At 38.8% G+C, this 26,383-nt stretch overlaps 3 protein-coding genes across 7 annotated transcripts in view; 1 reads left to right on the plus strand and 2 right to left on the minus strand.

The window, feature by feature from the left end:
• The window catches only part of SPC25 (SPC25 component of NDC80 kinetochore complex), a 61,413-nt gene extending 48,523 nt beyond the window's left edge, over window positions 1-12,890 (minus strand). For 2 of the 3 annotated variants that reach the window (XM_016949980.4, XM_016949978.4), the window contains exon 1: window positions 12,802-12,890. The gene's annotated coding sequence lies outside the window, so the exon portion shown is untranslated. Of the gene's footprint in view, window positions 1-5,364; window positions 6,098-12,801 lie in introns of those variants that run through there. The other variant, XM_063790550.1, reaches the window with a different exon arrangement.
• On the plus strand, window positions 912-9,592 carry G6PC2 (glucose-6-phosphatase catalytic subunit 2). Of its 2 annotated transcripts, XM_001155854.4 has the most exons (5): window positions 912-1,129; window positions 2,018-2,127; window positions 4,095-4,206; window positions 6,254-6,369; window positions 7,158-9,592. In XM_001155854.4, exons 1-5 carry the CDS (start codon window positions 912-914, stop codon window positions 7,667-7,669), a joined length of 1,068 nt encoding a protein of 355 aa, XP_001155854.3. In that variant the 3' UTR covers window positions 7,670-9,592. The 2 variants fall into 2 exon arrangements, with proteins under 2 accessions (XP_001155854.3, XP_003309346.1); XM_003309298.4 differs by lacking the exon at window positions 6,254-6,369.
• Window positions 12,891-20,132: 7,242 nt separating the features above from the next.
• ABCB11 (ATP binding cassette subfamily B member 11) overlaps window positions 20,133-26,383 on the minus strand; it is a 113,589-nt gene continuing 107,338 nt past the window's right edge. For both annotated transcript variants that reach the window (XM_526100.7, XM_009443642.4), the window contains 2 exons: window positions 24,188-24,334; window positions 20,133-23,350 (listed from right to left, as the gene is read on the minus strand). In XM_526100.7, coding sequence (XP_526100.2) covers window positions 23,150-23,350; window positions 24,188-24,334 — 348 coding nt within the window. In that variant the 3' untranslated portion in view covers window positions 20,133-23,149. The remainder of the gene's footprint in view (window positions 23,351-24,187; window positions 24,335-26,383) is intronic.

Genomic DNA, 26,383 nt, shown 5'->3' on the forward strand with positions numbered 1-26,383 from the left:
TAGTCCACAGCCGTAGATTATGGACCTATGACTTAGATCCACAGCTTCTTTGCGCTACCCTTCTGTTCATTCTCAGCATTTGTTTGGTGCTTTCCACTTCTGTTTAACACTCTGTTCTCAACAAACCATTTTCCTGATTGGTCAAAAGCCCTTTGATGTCTATTCCTATCTTTGTCACATGAATCATTCCCTATTCCTCTCAACTGTATTCTCTAGTTAATAAAAGATACAATTTGATCCTAACACATTTCTATTATCCAAATGACTTTCATTTCTGCTTTCTTGTCTTATAGTCAAAAAACAACACATTTCTTTCCCTGTTCCATATATATTCTATCATTCTCTTGGATAAAGAAAATTGAACTATTCTTATTTTAAATCAGTGATCAGAAAATAATCTGTCATATCATATATTTTTCATACCCAGATATTTATTCAACCATTTTCCTCAAAGACCCAATAAAATAGAGAGCCACAGCCTATCTTAAATTAAAATGTAGGGCTTTACGGGCTATTTGACATGCAATAATCATTTGCAAAGTCTTTTCACCAAACATAGAAATTGCTAATGTCTGACCTTGGAGGAAATGAACTGTACAAAAAATTTCAAACAAACATGATCCAACTGTTCACACAAAAGGGAGGTTGCATAAGAAATTCATTGTGTTTCTATCCAAATTTCCCCCTCGAATTGCCACAGATCAGCATGTACTTCACTCTTTGCCACCAATTAAAATCATAAATAGATGAGCTATTCAGCAGAGGAGGGCTGGTGTGCCCTCTCCACAGATGGTCAGCATCACATGTTGCAGTAATGGCTCGACATGCCACAAAGGCACAGTATAAAAACGGTGGGAATCAGAGCACTTCAGCTCCAATTGCTCTATGTTTAGAATTGCCTCTTTTTCAAGATGGATTTCCTTCACAGGAATGGAGTGCTCATAATTCAGCATTTGCAGAAGGACTACCGAGCTTACTACACTTTTCTAAATTTTATGTCCAATGTTGGAGACCCCCGGAATATCTTTTTCATTTATTTTCCACTTTGGTTTCAATTTAATCAGACAGTTGGAACCAAGATGATATGGGTAGCAGTCATTGGGGATTGGTTAAATCTTATATTTAAATGGTAAGATTTCTGTTTTATTTCATTTTTTCCTAAGATTTATCCTTAAATTTGTGACTTTGGCATAATGATCACATTTCAGATGTATATCGTTTTACTTGGAAAATCTTTCAAACATACCAGGTAACTTGAAACACCAGATTCATAAGTAGAACTTTTAAAAGGCACAGAAATGTATATATATGTATTTTTTTTTTTTTTTGAGACAGTTTCTCCCTTGTTGCCCAGGATGGAGTGCAATGGCGTGATCTCGGCTCACTGCAACCTCTGCCTCCCAGGTTCAAGCAATTCTCCCACCTCAGCCTCCCGAGTAGCTGGGATTACAGGCATGTGCCACCACACCCAGCTAATTTTGTATTTTTAGTAGAGACAGGGTTTCTCTATGTTGGTCAGGCTGGTCTCTAACTCCCGACCTCAGGTGATCCACCGACTTCGGCTTCCTAAAGTGCTGGGATTACAGGTGTGAGCCACCACGCCAGGCCAGAAATGTGTACTTTAATGACTTATAAGTAATTCCCAAACCCCTGTAACACATATTCTGTGATTAAGAATTACTTAAATGAGCAGCGTGATAATGAACAAATTGATAATTCTAGGGACAAATTTTGATATTTCCAGTCTAAGTATCCAAAGCACCCATAAGACATTCCCTGCAAGGGAAAAAAGCCCCCATGTTCATGGGAAACCAGGGTGCCAAAATCCCAAATGGCTACCACCTTTAATAATGTGTGAGAGACCAGGACCTAAGTTTTTTCAAAGTCTCTTAATCATGAACTTTCACAATTAACCCTGCGCTTGAGTCATTTTTTATAGGAAAGAATTGCTAATCTCCAATTAAATAATAGCTGTGTATTTAAATATATATGCATGTTTATAATTCTTTAAATACAGGATATTATTTGGTCATCGACCTTACTGGTGGGTCCAAGAAACTCAGATTTACCCAAATCACTCAAGTCCATGCCTTGAACAGTTCCCTACTACATGTGAAACAGGTCCAGGTAAGCTATTACAGCAGGCTCCAGTTACTGAAGATCTTCCAATAGAGAATCATTACACAGAGTTATCATCTAGTAACTGATATTATATAGGGTAGTAAAGAAAATCTCATGAGTGAGGATGCTTAAACTTCATAACAATCAAAATTACTAATGAGGAAGCAAAGCAAAAAAAATACTCAAATTCCATTTTGTTATTTATGAAAGGGTAGATTGGGAGAAAACTCCCCCAGTGATTAAATATTTGGTGTTTACTTTTCAGAAGAATATAATGGCTTGAGACTAAAACAAGAAACAGTTAACTAGAACAAATTCTCAAGGAACTAGACTAAGATCTTAGAAATGTTGGTTAATCTGCTGCTAAGCAACTTTCAAAGTTATTATAGGTCTTCTGAGTATCTCACGAATGAGGGAGGAGTAGACATGTCTTCTGTAAGAAAGGTAAGGACTTCTCAATGTTACTATAGCCAGTAAAGACTATTTCTAACCCTAGAACAATCTCTTTGAAACATATTTTTTCTCTGTACACAAGTAGGCTTCTTGGGACACTTCTTTTTTATTCTAGGTAAGATTCTGTATGAGTATAAAATCTTTATTTTGATCGTTGATTCTAAGACTGTTTTAAAAAGTTTTTTGAAACATATATTTAAAAATTACATTTTAATTTATAAGAATGTGTTATATTGTACCTCATCATTTTACATAGCATAACATTCTTGCCAGTTGACATCCTTCGAAACTAACTTTGAGTAAAGGGTAGTAGAGAATGTGTAAATTCTTAATGAGTGTTCTGAATACGTCTTTTTTGTTCCCATAGAAGTATACATACATCTGTTATATCGCTTATTACACTAAATGATATTAACTAATTCTTTATATATCCGATTGCCTAGACTGGGTGTTCCATCAGGGGAGGGATGATACATAGTTTATCTTTGTGAAACCAAAGTGTGATAAATGGATGAATGGTTGGATGGGTAACATTTGAGACCACCGAAATGTTATCGTGGTCAATTCCAGCCCTTTCCGGCATGTGTTCCACCTTATAAGACATTTTCTGGAAAGAGAGAGAGAGAAAAGAAAGAAAGACTGCATCTCTCAGGGAGATTTACAATTTTTTTAGGCATAGTTTTTAAAAGGCTCTGAAAATTCCTGCAGATAAGAAATAGGTCTGTCTTTGTTTAACAAATAAGAGACTGGTATTTAATTTGAATGAATTACCAGGTGAAAAATCGAGGAGGACATTTAAGGAAACTGATTAATAAAAAATTCAGTAGCATGGAAAAAGCATTCTGGAAGTAGAAAGGCTACTGTCTGCAGGCTTTTTCTGCTAGGATTAATGCCGTCTTTACAGCTTCTCCTCATCCTCTGTTTTAAAACAAAGATTCTCACTGCAGTGGCCACAAGATAGGCATAGAAGTAGCTGCTAGTACACAGCAGTCATTTGTAAGTCAATCAGCAAATCACTGGCATAGCAATGATATCCTTTAGAGTTTGACTTCTCAGCCCAAGGAAAATAAGCCAACTGAAAATCCAATACAAGCATTAGGGTGGTGCAAAAGTAATTGCGGTTTTTGCCATTACTTTCAATGGCAAAAACCGCAATTACTCTTGCATTAACCTAATACTTTTCTTGTCAATTAAAAACAATCAAATATTGAAGAATGAGTAGGGCTGTGGCAGATTTGGGTGCAACTGCCTGAGTTCTTAATTAGCCTTGAGTATATTGATCTCTGGAATTCAATGAACCTGAAAATCTAGGAAAAAAATTTTTTGAGACGGTGTTTCTCAGGCTCAATTTAACTCAATTTTTCTTATTTCTACCCACTTCTAAACATTACGTATAGCCTGTGTCTTGTGTTTTTTTCTGAGTTACTCATAATTTTCATGGTGAATATGCTATTCTATTATTCATTTCTGATCTTGATAGTTAACCACTTTTCAAATGGACGGACACTTTGTTGTTGCAGGAAGTCCATCTGGCCATGCAATGGGCTCATCCTGTGTCTGGTATGTCATGGTAACGGCTGCCCTGAGCCACACTGTCTGTGGGATGGATAAGTTCTCTATCACTCTGCACAGGTCAGCTTTGCTGCAGTTTCTGTAGCACTGGAATATGACAGTTTTTAATACAGAAAGTCTTGTCTAAAAATTAATTTTAGTGCAGTTTTAGTCAATGAATAAAATGTGCTCATTCTATTCTTTCATAGACAAAACAACAAAATGAATAGAAAACTAATATTTTGCTTTAATAGCCCAATTAGCTCATAGCTATTTCCACTTTTCAAGTTGGAAATGTTTAACTGATTAATGACTTGCTAAATGTGCCTCTGGGTTTCCAAAATGCAATAATTATTTTGATAACTCATAAATAAGTCATCTAAAATTATACAGCATAAGGAAACATTTTTGCATGCACATTCCCTTGCTTTAAAATTAACTGGAAGTTTTGAGAATCATCATTCTCCTTGACTGCATCAGTTTATTCAGTAAAATTATGCTTCCTTCTTCGAATAGCCAATGCTTCTGATTTCAGTAACATATATTCCAGCTTTACAGAGAGCACAAACTTTTTAATTAAAAACATTCTAGAAGCAAACTTAAATTTGAATGTTAGTAGATTTAATGTTAGGAGGTTTCTTAATGTTTAGAAAGATCTAGAACTTAAAGGTTACTCACAGTTGCTTAGAAATTGGGTTGTTTCCTTCTCTTCTTTCCTGAAATACTTTGTCATTAAAACAATCCTGAGTACCAATTTAGCCATAAATTAGGTGACTTGAAATTAGATTTGCAAGTTAACCTTAAAAAAATACTGTAACATATGCCATTATTAAAAAGTTTTCTAAAATAAAAAAGTCAAGATCTATCACATATTCCACTTGTTAGAGTAGTATTGGATAATATAAAAAACAAACAACTAAAGGAATTTGGGTGTCTTAAAAGTTTATTCTAATGAGACTGTGACCTGTATGCCTTAATGTATTTATTGCCCAACCCAAAACAACAACAGTAAAAAGGTGCTATAATGTAAAAAAGTTAGCATTTTCTATTTACAGACAATTTTCAAAGTAGGAATCTAGGTCAGTTTCACCTTTTCTCTATACTGTATTCCTGCCTCCAATGACCAAACCTAAAAAAATATGTTTCTTCTAAGAAAAAAATTCTCATAACTCCTTTTTAATTTTTATAACTGCAGTATTTTCTTCATCTATAAAATTTTACTGAGTGTGTGCTTCTTACCTTTACATTACCAAATTCTTGTTTATTCTTCTTCCACATTGGTATCCCACTTACTTCTTCTTTCAAAGCCTCATTTCTCTGTGTTCCTTAGCATTTATATAACCAAATTTCAGTCTGATTATCAGGAACAAACCATTCAAGGATTCCTAGAACTCAATACTGCTAACACTTTTTTTTTCAATGACATGCATTGCTTGGATTTTAATATTTTTTCATGTTTTTTGTGCATTGCTGTTTTTAATCCAAAGCGTATAACCTATAGGTCAATTCCCCTGTTCTCTATTTTCTGTGTCTCAAAAAAAAAAAAAAAAAAAAACAAAAACAAAAACCCAAAACAAAAGAAAAAAAAAAAAAACAAGAAACAAGGACTTTTGAAAATCTGTGCAATTAAACCCAATGAAAATTTGCCCCAGATGGAATGCTCATGCGCTTTTCATCTGGATGGTAGCTGCGTTTCTACTGAGTTTTCCTCAAGCAAAGAAAGGTTGAGAGAGGAGGCACATAGGGCAGGGCGTGAAAATATATATGGTTCATTCTTGATCATTCTGGATATTAGTAATTCCCCCAAACTTGAATTTCCCCTACTCCATTAAAACAATTATTCTTATTTAATGGATGTCAAAATGACTTCCTTTTTAACATTTATTAAATCTCAGTATATAGCACTGGTTAAATTTAATGCATTGAGAAATGTAGAAATCTCTGTTAAAGCTTCTCAAATCCTATGGGGTATGTGGAAACAACATTTTGAAAAAAAAGATTCTAGAATCATGATGCTATGTCACAGTTAGAAGATTCTTCTGAGAAGGATCATCTGATGTCACCCCCTCTAATTTTGAGTGATACAGTTTCTTTGCTTTTTACGCTTGTATCTATTCTTCCATCGTAGACTGACCTGGTCATTTCTTTGGAGTGTTTTTTGGTTGATTCAAATCAGTGTCTGCATCTCCAGAGTATTCATAGCAACACATTTTCCTCATCAAGTTATTCTTGGAGTAATTGGTGGTAAATATGATCACTTACCCTTAGCTGTGTCCTTTGAAAGCTTTAGTTTCATTATGTTTAAGGGTATCAGATTGTCCCCGGTAATCAACTTTCCAATTTCAGAGGTAATTCTGTGAAGTCACTGATACTAAATGCTACCCCGGGAGCTGACGTGGTACAACACACCTCTCATAGCCTCCATGTACAAAGTGGCACAATCTCAGTGGCGTAAATGCACAATTGCTTCATGAGGTAGGCTTTTCTGAAGTGAAATTAGAGCTAAGTCTAACTCCCAAACCATCACTTCAGACAGTGTGCTTGTGTCTTGCGTGAGGGAACTTAATGACTCTGAGCCCTGCACACTGTGCCATTCTCTCTGAAACATGTGAAGTGACTATTACATGATTACGGACTCCATTTAGTAGCTGCTTTGTATTCCTGAAGCAGTGTTCACCATGACTCAGTTTCCATTGTTCAGCACCACCTTACCTTTCAAAGGCTAATTGGCTATGGCAATTGAAATGTTAATTGCAAGTACCTAGATCAGTGCTCTGTCTAAAAAGCGGGTTGTCAGTCAGTGCCACCAACTCCAGAACGATCCTTCTGGACTAGTATGAATAATGAAAACACCGTGGGCAAACCTGCATTTTTAGTTACTGCCTAAAAAAGGCTTTGGAAAATGGATAGAACCTCTGTGTCTAATGCCCTTTGTCATTGAAAACTGTGGCAAATCTTTAATGCAGAGAGGAATGATCCTCGAGGGGCTCAAGGGCACACAGTCATTGTCAGTGTCTCTTTCCAATCCTCAGGCATGCTGGTGGCAGAGGCCTTTGAACACACTCCAGGCATCCAAACGGCCAGTCTGGGCACATACCTGAAGACCAACCTCTTTCTCTTCCTGTTTGCACTTGGCTTTTACCTGCTTCTTAGAGTGCTCAACATTGACCTGCTGTGGTCCGTGCCCATAGCCAAAAAGTGGTGTGCCAACCCCGAATGGATCCACATTGACACCACGCCTTTTGCTGGACTCGTGAGAAACCTTGGGGTCCTCTTTGGCTTGGGCTTTGCAATCAACTCAGAGATGTTCCTCCTGAGCTGCCGAGGGGGAAATAACTACACACTGAGCTTCCGGTTGCTCTGTGCCTTGACCTCATTGACAATACTGCAGCTCTACCATTTCCTCCAGATCCCGACTCACGAAGAGCATTTATTTTATGTGCTGTCTTTTTGTAAAAGTGCATCCATTCCCCTAACTGTGGTTGCTTTCATTCCCTACTGTGTTCATATGTTAATGAAACAAAGCGGAAAGAAGAGTCAGTAGAGTGGTGCCTAGAGTTAGTGCTCTGTGTCACACATCACCCTTCTCCATCCACCAATAGAGCCACAGAGTAGGCACAGACCAGAGGCTTCTAATCCGACTTCACAGAATAGCGGCACAGGCCCCATTCCCCATAGAGATGTTTAGTTTGGCCTTCGCACTGGTCTTTTTTTTTTTAATCCTTCAGTTACCAATATTTAAATACAAGAATATTTGACATAAAAATCGGAAGTTCTGTATTTTTTGAAAAATCTGATAGTATGACAACACAGAGCCTGCATCCCCAGCTGGAGACAACTGACCAGAGCTGCATACTAACAGTCCCCAGTAGGAGGCAAGGACTCCATTTTCTCACAGTCTTCAGCATCCCAGCAGGAGCCCCACTATGATTCCTTTATCTTCTTAAGGCCAGGCTGCATCTGATTCCTGTTGACATTTTAGTGGGGACCACAGCCATATCCAGTCTCAGTTTTCAGATGAGGAAATGGAAGCCTATTTAGGTAAAAGAACTTGCCTGGAGTCACGCCACCTTCAGAGCAGGAATTAGAACCCAAGGCTTCTGACACATATCCCCATTACACTGTGTGTTTGAGTGTGCACACATGCACATGCTTTTTGTTTGTATGTTTCCTTTTTAGAACCAGGGACTTGCTCTGTTGCCCAGGCTGGAGTGCAGTGGTGGATAGCGGCTCACTGCAGCCTCAAACTCCTGGCTCAAATGATCCTCCCTCCTCAGCCTCCCATTAGCTAAGACTACAGGTGTGCACCACCATGCCTGGCTAATTTTTGAATTTTTTTTAGAGCCAGCTTCTTACTATATTTGCCCAGGCTGGTCTTGAACTCCTGGCCTCAAGGAGTTCCCTTGAGGATGTTCCACCCATGTCAGCCTCCCACAGTGCTGGGATTGCAGGCTTGAGCCATTGTATTAATAGTTGGCCTACACTGTCTTTTGTTTCTTCATTTACAAGAGGTAAAAATCAGTAAGAATGAATGCTTTCATTTAGATTCTATGATGACTGCCATATAAATCAGCTACCTTTTCAGAAATGACATTGAAATACTGCATCCTCTTTGACTTATACCCCACACATACACGCAGGGTCTAGGTGGGGCCAACAATGGCTCCAGATATATATACACACGGGTCCAGGGGCAACAGAACAGGCCAGGCTACAGTATGGACTTGAACCTCTGCTTCACTTCTGGTCTCTGTTTTACAGTAGTGCTCACCAATATTTCAATAAATTCTACTGAACTTACTCTAATAGAACATTATTCAACCCCCAAAGACTTATCTCTTCACTATGACATCTCCATATTTTATTTTTAGGAGACAGTCTTTCAAAACCAGAGAAATCGGGTGCCTTCCTCAAGGTCATGCTCCAACCCAGGCCAACTATTAAATGCTTGCATCTGTTAGCTGGATTAGTCTCTATGTATACTGAACTGTGATGAAAATCTATAGCTTTGTTTTAGAAAATTATTGTTGATGGGCTATTAATATTATATTAACAATTTCTCAGTAAGTGTGTTTTTTCCTCATTGAATCTAGGAATGCTGGGCTTTAAGTTGATAACTGTGTCATTTCAATCAAGTACAAGGATTTTGAGGCAGATTTTGCTAGGTATCTTAGTAATCCCCCACAATGTTTTATGTAACTCTTCTCAGAATATCAATACCTTAATTATTTTAGATGACACATTAAATAATCTATGAATATTAATGAAAACAATACAGTTGAAGTGAGTGTTGTTTAACATGATAGTAGCTGAGGATAACAAACCTCAAAAAATCAAAGTATTAATTACTCTTTTCCAAGTATATGTATAGAGTATGTGTCATTGCTTTTATAAAACGCACTTAATAGCTTTCTTTCTAAAAGGCAACTGAACTTTCTAAAAGGTAAATAAACTGAACTTGATATTAGTGGTTCGGTGATTCCAAAGCAAAAAGCTGAGGGATTAAGAAAGAATAGCTTAAGAATGAAATTTGTCTCATGTTGCTGGGACATTTGGGATGAAAGAAGTAGAGAAGAATGATTCTTCAGGTGATGACCGTTGCTCATTGGTTCAGTCCCACCCTATGTCCCACCATGCTGTACCTTTAGATGCCTTCACATTTCATGATACATTTGTGTCATTACATCTTCCACACATCAGAGATCTCATTCCTGTCTAAAAGCCCTTTGCCAAATTTCACATAAGATAATGTTAGTCTTGAAGGATTCTGGTACATCCCCTTCATCCTAGTACAATCTCAGCCTGCTCTCACCAAGGCCTGAGGAAACCGGCATTAATAGCCAGGGAATTCTGCAGCAATGATTGACTCTACCATAAATCCATTCTCCGTTTCCATGGAGAAAGCTATCTTCAGCCACCCCATGGTGCTGTCTGTTGGGCAACACATTACCCTCAGAGGGGGACTGGGATGAGGTGTGGGCTTGTTTTCTATAATTAATCCCCAAGAACTCTGCCCCTATCTTCCATAAAACCCCAGAGTCCCCATGGGAGTAGATTTCCCTCTTTATTCTAGTTGAAGTCTCCTGGAGGGATCCATATGGTGGTAAATTGTTTTTGCAATTGAAACTCCTTAGGCAGCAAGAGGAATCGTTTTTCACAGCCTTGGAGAAAATGCCTGCCCTTAATAATGATGGAAAAGACTCTTCTGTTTCCAATTTATTTGTCAGAAGTAAGTGGAATTGAGCTCATTAAATACTGTTACTATAACCATATATTCAAAATGTCTACCTATCTACATATTCAGGAGAAAAATGTCAATACCATGAGCTTTTAGGATGAGAAAATCTAGACAAGAAAATCTGACTCAAGAGAAAATCTGACTCAAGAAACTGTCCAATCAAACCTACATTTGGAAAAAAATACAAAATAATTTATTATTGCTGAAACTAGCTATCAGGAAGAATATTAGTTCCTTTCCTTTGACAACCTATTGATTGGACATCTGCCTAAGAAGGTTAAATTGGTGCCTTCTTTGGACATATTTCATTATAAAACAGATGGTGATTAAAAGAATTGTTATAAGATGTCCTTGAAACTAAAAGTCAAATGTTGAAATGCTTTACATTTTTTCAAAAATTTTAAATAAATTCAAGATCAAATTGGTACATACATACAAAAATCTTGGTTTAAGAAAAAGTCAAGTGACTTGGTTCTAAAAATGAGATTCTTTTCTTAAGTATTTTAAAACTGTATATTCCAGCACTCTTCAATTGAACTTTTACAGTGATGGAGATGTTCTCTATCTGTGCTGTCCAATATAGTAGCCACTGGCCACAGATGTTTATTGAGCTCTTGAAATGTAGCTGATGCAACTGAGGAAATGCTTTTTTTTTTTTTTTTTTTTTTTGAGACGGAGTCTCGCTCTGTTGCCCAGGCTGGAGTGCAGTGGCACGATCTCGGTTCACTGCAAGCTCTGCCTCCTGGGTTCATGCCATTCTCCTGCCTCAGCCTCCGGAGTAGCTGGGACTATAGGCGCCCGCCACCACGCCCGGCTAATTTTTTTGTATTTTTAATAGAGACAGGGTTTCTCCGTGTTAGCCAGGATGGTCTCGATCTCCTGACCTCGTGATCCGCCCGCCTCAGCCTCCCAAAGTGCTGGGATTACAGGCGTGAGCCACCAAGCCCTGCCGGAAATGCATTTTTAACCTTCATTTACTTTTAATTTACATTTAAATAGCCATGTGTGTCTAGTGGCTACTGAATTGGACAGCACAAATCAAGTCTCACAGTGCTTTTCCTTGAAAATAAAACCCAAGTATTTTGTATATTGTCACTTTTGCCATGTTCCTGTGAGACAACATGAATCAGCGTTAACGGCTCTAAGAAGTTAACAGATATTGCTGCATTTTCCAAAGGGACCCTCTGCAGACCTGGATTCTCTCTCTGCAGCTCTCTTCTCTCTCATTCTGTCCTGTGAGCAATAGCCGCCTTGGTGTCCCTGGACTCTCAGCTCTGTTGCCTGGAATCAGAGAGTCTGGGTTCACCCTCCCTGCACCATGTTCTGGAAACCCTCTAAGGTCCACAATACTAGCGGGGAGCTTTACCCAGTCCATGACCACATTCTGGATGGCTGGATGGCTTTCTGACGAAGCCTCCCTGCTTCTCTGGGTCTAGCACACATCAACGCCCTACACCTGCACTTCTGTGGCTATTTATAAAGTCTTCCAAAAAGGACCACTCGTGTCCAGTTGCCCCTGAGGATTTTGCCCTCATTGATGGGCTGTCCTAGGCACTTTGGAAATGGCAAACAGCTTCTAGGATGAATTCCTAGATCTCAGTATTGCCAGGAAACTAAAATGGGGGTCTAACTTTTCCCCTCCCCTTACTTCGAATGCTTTCAGATGGTGATTTCACTCTGAAGGTAATGTGGTGCAATTTGCCAATTGTTAAAAGTCTATTTTTTTAAGTTAACAGTAGAAAAGATCTATAAGAAGCAACGACTCCAGAAATTTCTGCCAAATGACAGAAATTCACGAGAAGATTCTAAGACTTAGAAGTGCTTCATTTTCAGCTCTGTAAAGGACCAATGCAGTTTATGTCAAATTTGAGGCAGGTCTGGTGTGGAGTACTAATTACTGTCTGCTATCCTTTGAGGGAGAGCACAGTAATGACTCAGATGAAATCACTTCTCATTTCTTTTGGCAGCATAGAAGTAATTGCTCTAAAGGAGGGGAAAAGCTTCAAAGATTAAGGTTATAAAAGTTAGCATAAAACCGATTGTCTTCTGTTCTGAATTTTTTAATTTCTTAGTTTTTCTTTTTTTCTAATGTTTTGCCATGCGATTTCTGAAGAGAATCTGTCCTCAGTTCAAAAACCATGGTATTTCCCCAAAGAACAATATGTTCTGAAGGAGCTGCCAGGACAGGGGCAGGTAATGAGTGAAGGCAGCAGCTGCGGTCCCGCCGAGCGGGACTCCGGGCGCACGCGGGAAGCGCGGGGAGGAACGTAGGCGCTGGCAGCACAGCAGCCCGTTTCTGGCGCTGGCCAAGTGGAAACTGAAGCGGCTTCCCTGGGAGGATCTGGGTGCGCTGCAGGGGGAGCAGGCCATCTGTGTGCCTGGAAAAGAAACCCAGCACTACCGAAGACAAAGAAGAGCTTCTTTACTCTCGCACTCACCTACCCCTGTGCGTCAACTAAGCCGATCACACTCTAATTCCTGTTCAAAGAGTTGGCTTTTTCCAGGATTCAGGCTTTGTCTGATGAACAGCATGGACCGGATTGTCATCTGTGCTCATACATCCTGCTGCTAATAGAAGATGGGCACTATCTTCCACCCGCCCCGCCCCGCCCCGCCTCCTTGCCTCCAGGCTCAGTAATTCTGCATCAAAAACATTTCTACATAATCATTCCTTTCTTTTTTTTTTTTAAGCAATTGTTCAAATAAAAAAATGGTAGAGCTCTTGCTATATTTCTAGATGAAAACTGCATTGACTTAACAAAAGAAAAATAAATGTTCCTGTCTGAGTTTTGGAGATGTGTGTGTGTGTGTGTGTGTGTGTGTGCGTGTGTGTGTGTACCTTATTCTCTTAGCTTTGGAATGCTGATGCCCTGCTCACCACGGCCAAGCAAGAGGTTGCGCCACAGGTCCACATGTGGATCCCAGAGGAAGTCAGAATGCAGGTAGGCAGGTGCCAGGAAATTCAAAGGCAGATCGATGTACAAAGGCCTTCGTGGAGTTTAGCAACCAGCATCCTGGACTGGCGTCATCAGAACTACATTCTAGCCTGGCCCTGCATCCAACCACTAAAACTCCAGAAGGCCATTTAGTGTTGGTGGCCTCAGTTTACCCAGTTCTCAACTGAGGAGTTTAGTATGGGGTTAAAATGGAAGGTTCATTCACGGTGTGATATTCTGCAACTCTGAGGGTCTCATTCAGTCCAACATATTGTGCTTTGGCTCTCCAACCAGCTCCTCTATTTTGTTTGCTCTTTGTGAAGCACTATCTTCACAGAAGGCTTTCAGATGTATTGTTAATTTTTTTGTGAAGTGGAGCAAGAAGGTGATAAGACCCTGGCTAATGTGTTTTGATACTGTTTTAATTTTAGTTTCATGCAATGAACAAGGCTATACATCTTACAAAGCACTCTGTTTTGAAATGTGCTACTTTATTAAACAATTTTGGACCAGTCTTTAAAACATTTGATTCTAATTAGAATCTGAATTTTATAGCAATAAAAAAGTACATGGAGAGATAATTTAACTGATGTTATGGGGCAAAATTATTAACATGAGAATAGCCATAGACTTCCTGCTACGCTATCTTGCAACAGAGATCCTATAATTAAATTCCAACTCCAGTTCCCCTTTCTCAACATCCTAAAGAAGAAATTCTTGCTGGAAGAGATACTAAGCAAATCACATAATAATAGGCTGAATGAGAAGAAAGGAAGGAGAGGGAAACTTGGCTTTGTGGGAGAGGTTGGAGAGCTTACATGACTGAGCTGAGTGAGGACAGTGACTAGAGTTTTGACACAGCATTTTAGTAAGTTTATTGTGGAGTAATTATGGATTTCTCAAAGATATAAAGATAAAATTTACTTTTTAATTTTTTATGGCTGTTGAAATATGCTTCCTGAATGAAACACAACTCTGACACCAAGTTACATGACGCCAGGCTTTTTGAGGATGAACAAAATTAGAAATCCAGATCCAAAAAGCTTCTAAAATCTCCACGGACTTAACTAGGGCCCTTTCTGTCCATGCTTGTCTTTTAACTCACCCACCCACCAGACCAGAATGTATTAAATGCCTTCAGCTGCTGGAGATGCAAGGTTGAGTTCAATATAGGCTCTTCCCTGGGGGAGGCCTCCATTGATTCTGGGCTCACTTGCAACAGATCTGGGTGGACTCCAGGGATACCTCTGGCTTGTGGACTTGAAGAATTGGTTTGTGACTATTTCCAGCTATAAATTAACTGGGAACTTTACTCCCCATTTCTTCTAACCCATCCTTTTTCAAATTCATCCTTTCTTGAACCACTTTTTTCCCCCACCTCTGGCATATCCTGTCAAAGGGATCTAGATTGTTCCCAGTCTAACATCAATTTTATCACGTGAAAGGATGAGAAAGCATATTCAAAAAACACTAAGTGCCTAAGTAAAAGCTTCTTTCATTTAAAGCAGGGCATGTGCAATGTTCCAGGAAAGAAAGAGCTGCCAGGACACCCATCCAGTGATATCGTCTTTCCATGGCAGTGATACTAGGTAAAAAAGACCGATTCCTTCTTTCACTGAATATTTTTGGAATGTCTCTAGATATAATGATCATATTTGAAGATCATTTAAGAATGCGTTAATACTTCAATATTGTGTTATTTTCTTTATACTTACATTTCAGGATTTTTATTAATAAAGATCTATTGAGTAAGATTGTATTAATTTTTAGTTAACAGCAACAACAACAACAACAAACACAATTACAAAAAAACTACTTCAGTGGCTTAAACAAGTGAGAGGTGTCTTTTCCTTCTGTAACAAGATGGGTGAAGGCAGGCAACCCAGGCTGAAGTAGCTGCACAAAGGATGTTCAGGAATCAGGCTGAGTATCTTCCTGCTCTGCCATCTGTGGTGTGTGGCTTTTGTCCAAGTGATCACAGCATGGCTGCTGTGCATTCAGGAAAGAAGAAAGGGGGAAGAGACTCAGGTTTTCTTTTACCCAGGCTTTATTCAGAAAGGGACAGCCTGCATAGGGCCTTGTGCCTATATTTCATTGACAAGACAATGTCACCTGGCCTTCATCTAGCTGCAAGGGAGTCTAGGAAGGTAAATATTTTGCTTTCCAGCCTCTGTAATAGAGGAAAGCAAAAGAAAAGGGTGTCGGATTGGGTGTCAAGAGAGACAACACCTGCCATAGTGACTTATCACCTACGTAACAATGAATGCAACACTCAGCTACATCTCTCCCTGCAGCCTGCCAAACTATTTTGCAGTAACATGCTAAAACCATGAAGGCAAAATGCTTTATGAACATTATCAGGAAGTATATTTCAATGATTAAATTTTCACCTTCCAAGAAATGTTATTGAAACTCTGCTCATTTCTTACTTTGATTCTATACTTGAGATATGAAAAAGAAACCAAATACCACAAAGGTTTTATCTTTTTTGGTAATCTTTTATAATAATCATAGGCACTTGTTCTCTGTCACCCTTAGCGAACATTTCCATTTCTATCTCCAGCTCTTCTGTTCTCACATTTATTTTGTATTTGAGAGCAGGAGCTGTACCTGAATTACAGGAAGCAGGAAATTGCCAATTCACCAGCTGGCTCTGTATTTTTTCTTTTTACATAACACATTTTGTCCTAACTCCGATTTATTGGGTTGAGTAGTTGCATTCGGATAGCCACATGCCAATCACGAGTACCCTGATTACTCATTATGAGCCTCAGGATACCATACAACTCGCTAATGAGCACATTATAATGCTGGCCAGTGCTAATTAGATGATAATCATGTGCATTGCTTTATTTACAGTCTGCTATTTAAATTAATTGGGCATTTAATTGAACCCAGTGTGAAAGAAATTGGAAATGGGTTTAGAGGTTCACTGAGTTACTTTCACCTGCCATCTCATATGCAGGTGAGATCATTTACTTGATCTGTAAATTTACAGCAAATCCAAGTGGACATAGTGCTCATTTTATGATGGTACACATGTATATGTAAATTTCTCTCCAAGTGTGTTTGAAAACAACCAAATTCTTAATTTTGTATTTCCTCTAACATCCTTTTGTGCCTTGATTACAGAGAGATTTTGCATGCATAAGAAATATTTAATAAATCAAACCCTTAGTTGGAAATATGAGGTGGGATCCCAAACCAACATGATCAAACTGTTCTGATATTTTCTTAGGATAGGAAACTTATATTTAATTATTGAATAAATATATGGCAAACTATACCTAATTATGATCCTATGTATTTTACACTTTCAGAATATAGTATCAAAATATTCCAGGACCTACATTTTAAAATGAGTGTATAATTGCCAAAAATTACAGGCACGGGGGCAGCACTAAATTCAAAGAATCTTTTCATTGAAATAATTTCCTAAGGGCACATGTAGAGTACATTTAGAGTAACTATATAAAAAAGAGTTTTTGGACAAAAAAACTGGAGGCCAATTTTTCTACCTTTTTTTTTCCCTCAAACAGTAGCATTTCTAATATATGGGCATCTCTTTCATGCAATTTTGAAACGGACCAAAATTAACTGTCTGTTTTCAAAATGTTGGAAAACGTGCTGCTTCAACTTTTCCTAAGAACTGTTCACAGAAAAAAATCATAAATGGTTCTTACAGATCAATTGGAAGAAAACTTGTTTTGGGAAGAGGTCCTCAGGAAGCTTAGCTAATATGACCGTTTTTAATGTCATACTGTATTTTGTTACACTAAACAATCTTAGTTATTTCACTTTTGTCAACTCACACTGGTGAATCAAATAAAATGTATGATGTAAAGAATTTTAACCACTTCTCATACAGGCCAGTGTAGCTCTATGACTTCTGACATCAAAATGATTTGTTTGATTCCCCAAAGGTCTTTCTTGCATCCAAACTGACATCCTGCAAAACTGAAGTTTTGCAAAGTTTCTGAGTACAGTGTGAGGACACATTCCAATGGAGAAGCTGGGCTCATGTTTTTATAAGACTAGAATTGTAGAGACAACTGAGATTCAGACTAGAGAATTCATGAACCTGATATTCTAATTCTGTGTTGTCCAACATAGTAGCCACTAGTGGCTCTTGAGAACGGACATTGACATAAGGCTGATTTGAGCTAACATGTGCTGTAAATGTAAATGCACCTCAGATTCTGAATATTTAGTAGATAATGTAAAAATCTCAGGATATTTTTGATTACATGTTGTGATGGCAATATTTTGGATATGCTGGGTTGAATAAAATATACAATTAGCATAAATTTCACCTTTTTTTTTCCACTTTTTTTATGTGACTAGAAAATTTAAAATTACCTATGTGGCTCACATTAGTGGCCCATATTATATTTCTGTTGAAAGGCACTGCTCTGACCCATGGAAAGAATGGGCGTTTTCCACTTTTATTCCTTATGTGGGGGCTGACAAGTTATAAACTACCTGTGTGACTTTGAGAAGACTATTCAACAAGATGTATTGAGGTAGCACTTTATGCCAAGTACCGAGTAAAGCACTGGGGACATTAAGATGAACTAGGCAGTCTCTGCCCTGAAAGACCATCAATAGACATTTTAGTATATGCAGGGAGTTCTGGTCACACAGAGGACAAATGGCTGGAAATAAAAGTTACCAAAATTTGGCAGAAATTCTTCCAGATATCTTTTTATGCATACAAGTATGTACAAGCACACGCCAAACACAGATACACACATAACAGATGCATGCATGTATCAGTGTGTGTGCATAGATGATTAGATAGATAGATAGCATCATACCATCTTTGATGATCAGAAATGGTTTTTTTCTGCACAATATAACATGGGCATTGCTCCACAAAAAACAATAAATGTAAGTCAACATCATTATTTTGGCTTCATGAAAAACATCATTGCATATATGTACCGAAACTTATTTGACCTTTACCCCATCGTCTTATTTATAGATTTGAGATTTTTTCCAAATGATTGTGAACAATGCAGGAAGAGAAAATTGCGCTCACTTTTTGTGATTAGAAGTTTAAAATATATTCTGATAAATGGGACCTCTGGTGAATATATTTCTGGACTCCTTTCTGTTCTGGTGATGTATCTTTCAAATCTATAATAGTTTCAGTATCTATTGTTTTAATTTTTGTAACTGTACTGCGTTTCTATCCCCTTTTCATTTTAAACTTTATTTTTTTCAATGAAAGATATACATGAACATAAATCTTTTAGCAGTTTCTTTCAGTATTCACCTTCATCTTTTACAATAAGATGTTTTTATTGTAAAACATCTTATTTGTTTAAATGTTTAACTGTTTAGTTTCCATTGTGAAATATGAGGACCACAAGGATCCAGTTCTTTTTTTACCCATGTCCTATCCCATCCCCAACCTACCCCACATATTTTCTTGTTCCTTTCATAATCTATCTATAATTCTGCTTTAGATCAGTATTAAGCTTTTACATTGATGTGACTTTGTAAATAACATTCTCAGATGAGTCATAAGGTGAAATAAAAATATATTTTCTTTTTGTGTAACTTTTCTTTCCACCTAGAGCTAATAGCTAAAAATCTCCAATCTCACTCTCTTTGTCTTCTATTACGCATTGCTAACTTACCCTCAAACTCTAGCAGGGGGTTCTGTCTTCTCTCACCATTCAAACCCACCAGGCATTCTAGCAGCACCATGTTTTTCTGGGGGACATTCCTCTCAGAACCCATTTCCCTGCCTCAATCTGGCTGACTACTTCCTCTGGGTACAGCACACCTGTAATCCTGGGACCTCCTTCCTAATCATCCTGGAGATTCCCAGCACCTCATTCTTAAGTTAGGTCATCTGTTCTTACGTCCCATATCTTCCTATTTTTTTAATCTGTGACCTTATTTTTAAAAAAAAAGCCCCCTTTTGTGGCTTTCTGAGAAAAGATGGGGAGTAGAGGTGTTGAGACCTGCATGACTGAGAATGTCCTTAGACCTCTCTCATTCTCGAGAATAGCTTTGCTACATATAGAATGATTCCCCTTAGAATTTTGAAGGCAAATCTTTATGAATTTTAGTTTCATTGTCAAGAGGTCCTATGTCATTATAGTTCTTTTGGGTGTGTTTTTTTTATGTTTTTTTTGTTTTGTTTTTTGTTTTTGTTTTTTTTTGAGACAAGGTCTTGCTCTGTTGCCCAGGCTGGAGGGCAGTGGCGCGATGTTGGGTCACTGCAGCCTCAACCACCTGAACTCAAGCAATCACCCCACTTCAGCTTCCCGAGTGGCTCATGCCACCATGCCTGGCTAATTTTTGCTTTTCTTTTTTTGTTAGAAATGGGGTTTTGCCAGGTTGCCCAGGCTGGTCTTGTACTCCTGGGCTCAAGCAATCCTCTTGCCTTGGCCTCCTAAAGTGCTGGGATTACAGGCATGAGCCACTGTGCCCAGTCACATGGTTATAATTCTTTATCGATTATATGTCACACATTCCCCCTTCTCTCCTGGAAAATATTCTCCTTTTCCCTTGTTTTCTAAAATTTCATACTGTGCCCAAGTAGGATTTTTATTTATTATATTCAGTACTGGGTGAACTCTTTCAGCTTGGAAATTCATATTCTTCAATTATAGGAAATGATCTTAGACTATTTTTTAAAATAGTCTAAATTTATTTTTTAAAAATAAACTCTCTTGAACTAGACTATTGACTAATTATTGCACCACCTGAATTGTTACCCTCAATTTTTTCTTGTCTTATTTTTTCCTACTTTTCTTCTCTATCTTTTTGTTTTACTTTCAGAGAAATTTCCCCAACTTTATCTTCCAGTCCTTCTATTTTTTTTTTTCCTGTTAACTTTTATTAACTGGGGTTATGAGGAGAGTCTGGTCACAACACACATTATGAAAACATTAGGAAATTACAGAAGGACTTGCAATAAGTTTAAACAGAACAAATTAAGCCGACCCCTTGGTCATCTGAGAAACAATAAGGTAAAATTGCAGAGACCAAATCTTTGTCAGCGATAAAGCATACAGGATAAAAACGTAGACATCATCGCCCCCTGGTGTTGTAAAATAAACATGCAATGTTATTTATTTATTCATTTTTGAAGTTGTAATCTTCTCCTTTGTCACTGAGCCTCAATTATTTCCCCAATTTCAAGCCCTCTTTAGACAATCTTTTCCCTGTCATCAATAACTTTCAAGTATCTTATTTGAAAATATAATTTGTACTAATTCCTCTTTCAGACTCCATAAATTCCTTTCCAGGAAACTGGCCACCTCCCAGCACAAGAGCCTATGCTCTTGCTCTCTGAAATGCAAACCAAAACAAGAGCTTTAGTCTTTCATCAAAATTAGAGGATTAGCGTGTATTTATTGCAAACCTTAATTTCCTCTAAAAGGCATCTTTACTCTGCAACTTACTTGTCATTGCCATTTTTCATAACCAGAATGCATTCCTTCACCGTCTGCCTCCTGACTTGGCAACCATCAAGAATTCTGGCCTGACCAGTTAACTTGCTAAACCATCTTTGCTGTTATATACCAGGAAACACTGGAAAAGAGACGTAAATAATATACCTCCATATCCTAGTGTCCCGGCTTAATTTATAGGCAGAATTTCGTTTGTTGGCTAGGGGAAGAAAAACCATCTACGTAGAGTGAGCTTGGGAGGAAGCTGGAGTAGGGAGAAAACATGATGGCAGGATAGGTTGGTGGGAACCGTGGGTGCAGTCCTGCTCCCAAGGTTTTCATTTCTGTGACAAGAGCTCTTTTTTGTATGTTCACTTTTATTGATTCCTGTTTTTATTTAAATAGATGGAAATATGTTCTCTTGACCCATTGAACACATTTATTACCATTTTTTTAGTGTTTTCCTAATCACTGCATTGGCTCTGTTACTTCTAATTTCCTTTCTCCAGCTGCCCTATTGTTGCTTTTGCTTTATATGTTAAAATACTTCGTCAGTGTCTGGTGGTCCTTGGAAGTCAGTTCCCATGCAAGGAGGAGACACCAAAAAGCCTGGGGAAGCTCTGATCGAGTGGGTGCTTGTTGGTTGATAGGTGGGCTTCATAGAAGGGTAATACGGCTGGAAAATTTTCTTAGGATTCCAAGGACGGGGTCCTTGACCTCTTTTCTTTTTCTTTTTTTTTTTCGCTCTGTCGCCCAGGCTGGAGTGCAGTGGCGCGATCTCGGCTCACTGCAAGCTCCACCTCCCGGGTTCACGCCATTCTCCTGCCTCAGCCTCCTGAGTAGCTGGGACTACAGGCGCCCGCCACCACGCCCTGCTAATTTTTTTGTATTTTTAGTAGAGATGGGCTTTCACCATGTTAGCTAGGATGGTCTCGATCTCTCGACCTCATGATCCGCCCGCCTTGGCCTCCCAAAGTGCTGGGATTACAGGAGTGAGCCACAGCGCCTGGCCCGACCTCTTTTCTAAGATTGGCCAATTTCCCCAGAAAATCATTCTTCAATCTCCTGCCAGAAGAGAGGGGTTGGGAGTTCTTCTGTTCATACACAGCTTTACACTCAATCCCCCTGTCTCTTATATGTTAGCTGCCCCTTCAACTGCATCTTGTGTCTCTAAGTGCAAACCTCCCTGTGAGCCGCCTCAGAGGGGGAGTATGCAGTTTCTCGCTGGAACTGGGGAAAGGCAGCCATCCTGCTGCAGGCGGGGCTCTGCAATTCTGTTTCCATACGGCTTTTGGTCCATTCTTCTGTCTTCAGTCCCTCTGTCCCCTTGTCTCCTCCTTCCAGAAGGATCCAGTGTTTTTACATCTTGAACCTTTCTAGGGGTCTGTGGTACAAAACAGGATGTTTCTAGGCTCCCCCAACTAACAGGTTACATTTTTGTTTTCTCTCATCTTGTAACTCTATTATCAATTGTCCATTTGCTTTCTGGCTCCCAAGATTTTGCAGGTGGCATCACTGTGTTTTCTTCATTCTTGTAGATTCCTGCCGCCTTTAGTTCTATGTCATTCTGTGGTGTTTTGAGGGAGCAGGGGCAAATGAGTGCTTTTCTGCCATATTTACTTGCTTTTTTGTATAAAACCTTATGAAACTACAGCAAAGTAAAATGCGCTATTTTCATTTCATGAATATAATTTCGCAGAAACTAAAAACAACAATCAGTATGCAGGGAGGTGCTGAGGAGTAAAAGGCCTGGGAGAGAGTCCCTGCTCCAGCCACACTGGTAGGTTCTCACAGTAATGGTAGCTTCACCACCCCTACACTCACTCTGAAGTTAAAGCATAAATCAACAGCCCTAACTGGAAAGCTCATGCTAATACTTTCCCTTTCTGCCTCCCTCAGCCTGAGAGCATCCACCCTTTCCCTATCCTTAGCCGTAGAGATGAAGGAAGCTGGTTTCACTTGAAAGACAAATTTAGTTAAGAAACACTGCTGGTCTTCAGTTCTTCCGTTCTTTTCAAATTTGACCTTGGTCTAGCTCAAGAAACGTTTGTTGATTGCCTGTTATAGACCCGCCTCTGTGTACACCGAGGGTTCAAAAATGCAAGACAGTTGTCTGCCCCTGAGGAGTTCAAAGCGTCACTTACTCCCTGATGTCTCACTAATTCCCACATATTAATCAGGACTGGCTCCTGCACAGAGAAGCACTGAGTGGTGGCTGAGCTGCCACTTGACATTGGGTTTTCCCTCACATGGACCCTAGTTTCTTTCATTTTCTGCATACACATCTAAAGCAGAATTATTATGGAAGGCCATTAGAAATTAGCTTGGATTCCGATGTATGACAATGACTGTAAAAGTAAAATATTAACATTCTTCTTTAAAGAAAAAACAACCCCTGTAACTGGTGCGTCATGTGTGTCTGAGATTCTTGCATTGGGTCAACTGATGGGGGATCCAGTGGTGACTAGTTTGTAGTAGGCTCCTTTTTGGGCCATCAGTTCTTCATGGGTCCCCTTTTCAATCACCACCCCCTGTGCCATGACAGCAATGATATCCGCGTTCTGGATGGTGGACAAGCGATGGGCAATGACAATGCAGGTCCGACCCTCTCTGGCTTTGTCTAGAGCAACCTGCACCGTCTGCAAAGAGAAGATGGAAAGTTGATGCAAAGATGCATGATTGCTCCCCAGCCCACCATCATGAGAGTTCAGTTAACACGACCTGAATAACAATCCTATACTTGACGGCAAACCCAAAGGCTCAACATAAGAGAGGATTAAGCAAGTATTCCCTGAATGCAATGCATCAGTGATTTCAATGGCAGTGCACTGACTGAGAAATTTCAGTGGAGCAAGAAGGAAGCAAACTATGAAGTCCCTATGTAATTTTACAATATTTGATGGTCTAGTTTCCTGAAATGAAACCGAGAAAACAACGGAGGGTAGCAGTTAAGTGGCCATTCCTGATACTGCTCTTCATTGAAGACATTTTAGCTCTCTCCAAAATGGAATCCCGATTGTTATGGCATTAATTATACATTTTAAATTTCATAATTGTGTTTTGCTCAATTGCATCTTCTTTCATGCAAACCACACATCAGATATCACCTCCTTCTTTGTGTTGTATGTGGCCTACCTTCTCTGTCACATAACTTTAGAACTATAAAATATTTATAACAGATAATCTAGATTATTTTACTTTATTCAAGAAAGGTGATTATTTGCCTTTGGAAAAAAATGTCACTTAGCCTAAAGAATCTTAAAAACAATTCTTATTTTAAAGGTAAAATATTTTTTTTGACGCAATCTTTTATTAAATCACTTGCTCTAGAAAATTGTCTTTTGGTTCCACAAAGTATTGCCAATTTCTACTGTTAATGAATCAGAAAATTGAAAATAGTGCCATTTTATAAGGACAAATTTTACAGCAAAAGACTCATTTGTAATGATCTAAGACTTTAGAAATTCAATACTTACCTTTTCACTTTCTGTGTCTAAGGCAGAAGTGGCTTCATCTAGTAGCAAGATTTTAGGATCTCGTACAATGGCCCGAGCAATAGCAATGCGTTGTTTCTCCCCTCTAGAGAGTTGAGACCCCTGGGACCCAACGTTAGTTTCATATTTCTGAAAAAAAGTATGATAAGTTTGAGAAATAGAAACAGTTATTGCTCCTGTGCTGTACAGAACTCATGTCAAGGTCTCCTCTGTAATTTAAATTATTTGTTTGTTGAACTAGGGAACAGTGAGTGAGTCCTCCTATAGGATGGAGGATGTCAAATCCACTTAGGAATATAAGAAAAATATGGAATTTGTGACATTTGGTGTGGGAAGCAAGGGGACATTATTCCTCATTTCTGCATTTCTTTTAGGTTTCTATTTTCAATCTCCTTCTCCCTCTGTCCACATAAGAGCCCATATATGAGATCCTCCTTGATTTGAGACTCTCTGATTCTAGATTCTTATCTGGAAAAATCCTTCCAATATGGACTAATCCCAAGAATGGAAATGTCTTTTGCGAGATCTTCTGGTCCATTGCTGTATTAGGGAGGCAGCATTCTGGAACACAGGCCTTGGTTAGAAGCTCCACTCTGCTGCTTACTAGCTTGTGTTCATGAACAAATTATTTAAATTTTTTTGAGCTGGCTAGGCATCTGAGGTGCAGTATTAACACTTACTTCACATATTTATTGTGAGTTTTAGAGAAAATTAGGAAGAAAAATCACTCATGCCTGGCATGGCTACATAAAAATTAGTTAACATTCATAGAGTGTTTACCATAGAGGTATTGTGCTAACTATTCTAGCTAGGGTAACATTTAATATTCACAGAAACCGTACCCACCCTATTTTTTAGATTACAAAACTTAGGCACAGGGAAGTAAGAAAATGGTGCGAGGACAAGTAACAAGCAGTGAAAGTGAAATCTGAATCCAGATGAAAGTGAATCTCGCTCTCCTCTGAGTCCTTGCCTTGACTGCTGCTCTTCCCTGCCTTCCACAACACGAGCTGTTTCCTTTCCCTGCTTCCCTTGCCTCCTGAGGAATGCTCCTTTAAGCCAGGTGAGACCCATGAAAACCTGCTTTGTCCTTGTGGAGACAAAGTGCTCAGAGAAGGGTACCACGGGCAAGTCTGTATGAGGACAATGCAGTAAACCAGCTCCATGCCAGTGCCTTGCCCAACATGAGTAGCTATTCAATAAGGGTTTGTGGAATAAATGAATCTTCCAGGAGACACACAATCTTTGCTTTTGATCTCTGGATTCAGCAAATAGTAATTTCCATGTGCTTATAGATTGGGCTAACAGGTAAGAACTGGGCCAAGAGCCTAACACTTAGGAGACTTTGTGAAAAGAGCAAACAAAAAGCCTTCCACAAACACCACAAAATTTATAAACATAATCACTTACAAAGAAAAACAATTTTCCCAGGGATATTTTTAAAAAGTAAGTAGAGAAGGTTAAAGGTAAAATTTGGCCCTACAATTTGGTTTCCATGTTGTAATTTTTCTTGTGATCAAAACTAAGAGGGACTTTTGGTGGATGGAAAAATGCAGAGTCAATATTGCGCGAAATCTGGACTTGGCTTTGGCAAAGTAAGAGACACTAAGGCAGGTGTAACTTGCCCACCACCCACGGTACACATTGCCAAGTAATGAAATAATGATGATGGCAGTAATACCAGCGGCCGCTTTCTTTGTGTGGCTATTAAGTGTGTTTTCTTCATTTTAACGTTATTTTCTTGAATTTTGCAGATGGAATAGACAATCTCAGAAAGGATAATTGTCCCAAAGCTATGAAGCTACTAAGTGGCAAAGCTTGGATGCAAGCCCAGGTCAGCTCCAAATCTCAGGTTTTTCCCCACTATGCTAAACTAAAGCTCAATGTACAAAAAAATTCAACAAAAATAGCATCCATTGCATTGGGCAATACAATACTTTCCAAAATTAAAGAGTATGTTGATGAAGTATATTTCTTTTGCTTAAAAAACTAAGACAGTCCAGGGGCACTGTGAGATAAATTGTGTATCCTTTGACCTTCTAGAGCCACAATCATAATACAGATTGAATATTTCTTATCAGAAATGCTTGGGACCAGAAACGTTTCAGATTCTGGATTTTTTCAGATTTTGGAATATCTGCATATAATGAGATACCTTGGGGATAGGACTCAAGTCTA

The sequence above is a fragment of the Pan troglodytes genome, chromosome 13 (assembly GCF_028858775.2).
Source record: "Pan troglodytes isolate AG18354 chromosome 13, NHGRI_mPanTro3-v2.0_pri, whole genome shotgun sequence".
NCBI lineage: Eukaryota > Metazoa > Chordata > Mammalia > Primates > Hominidae > Pan > Pan troglodytes.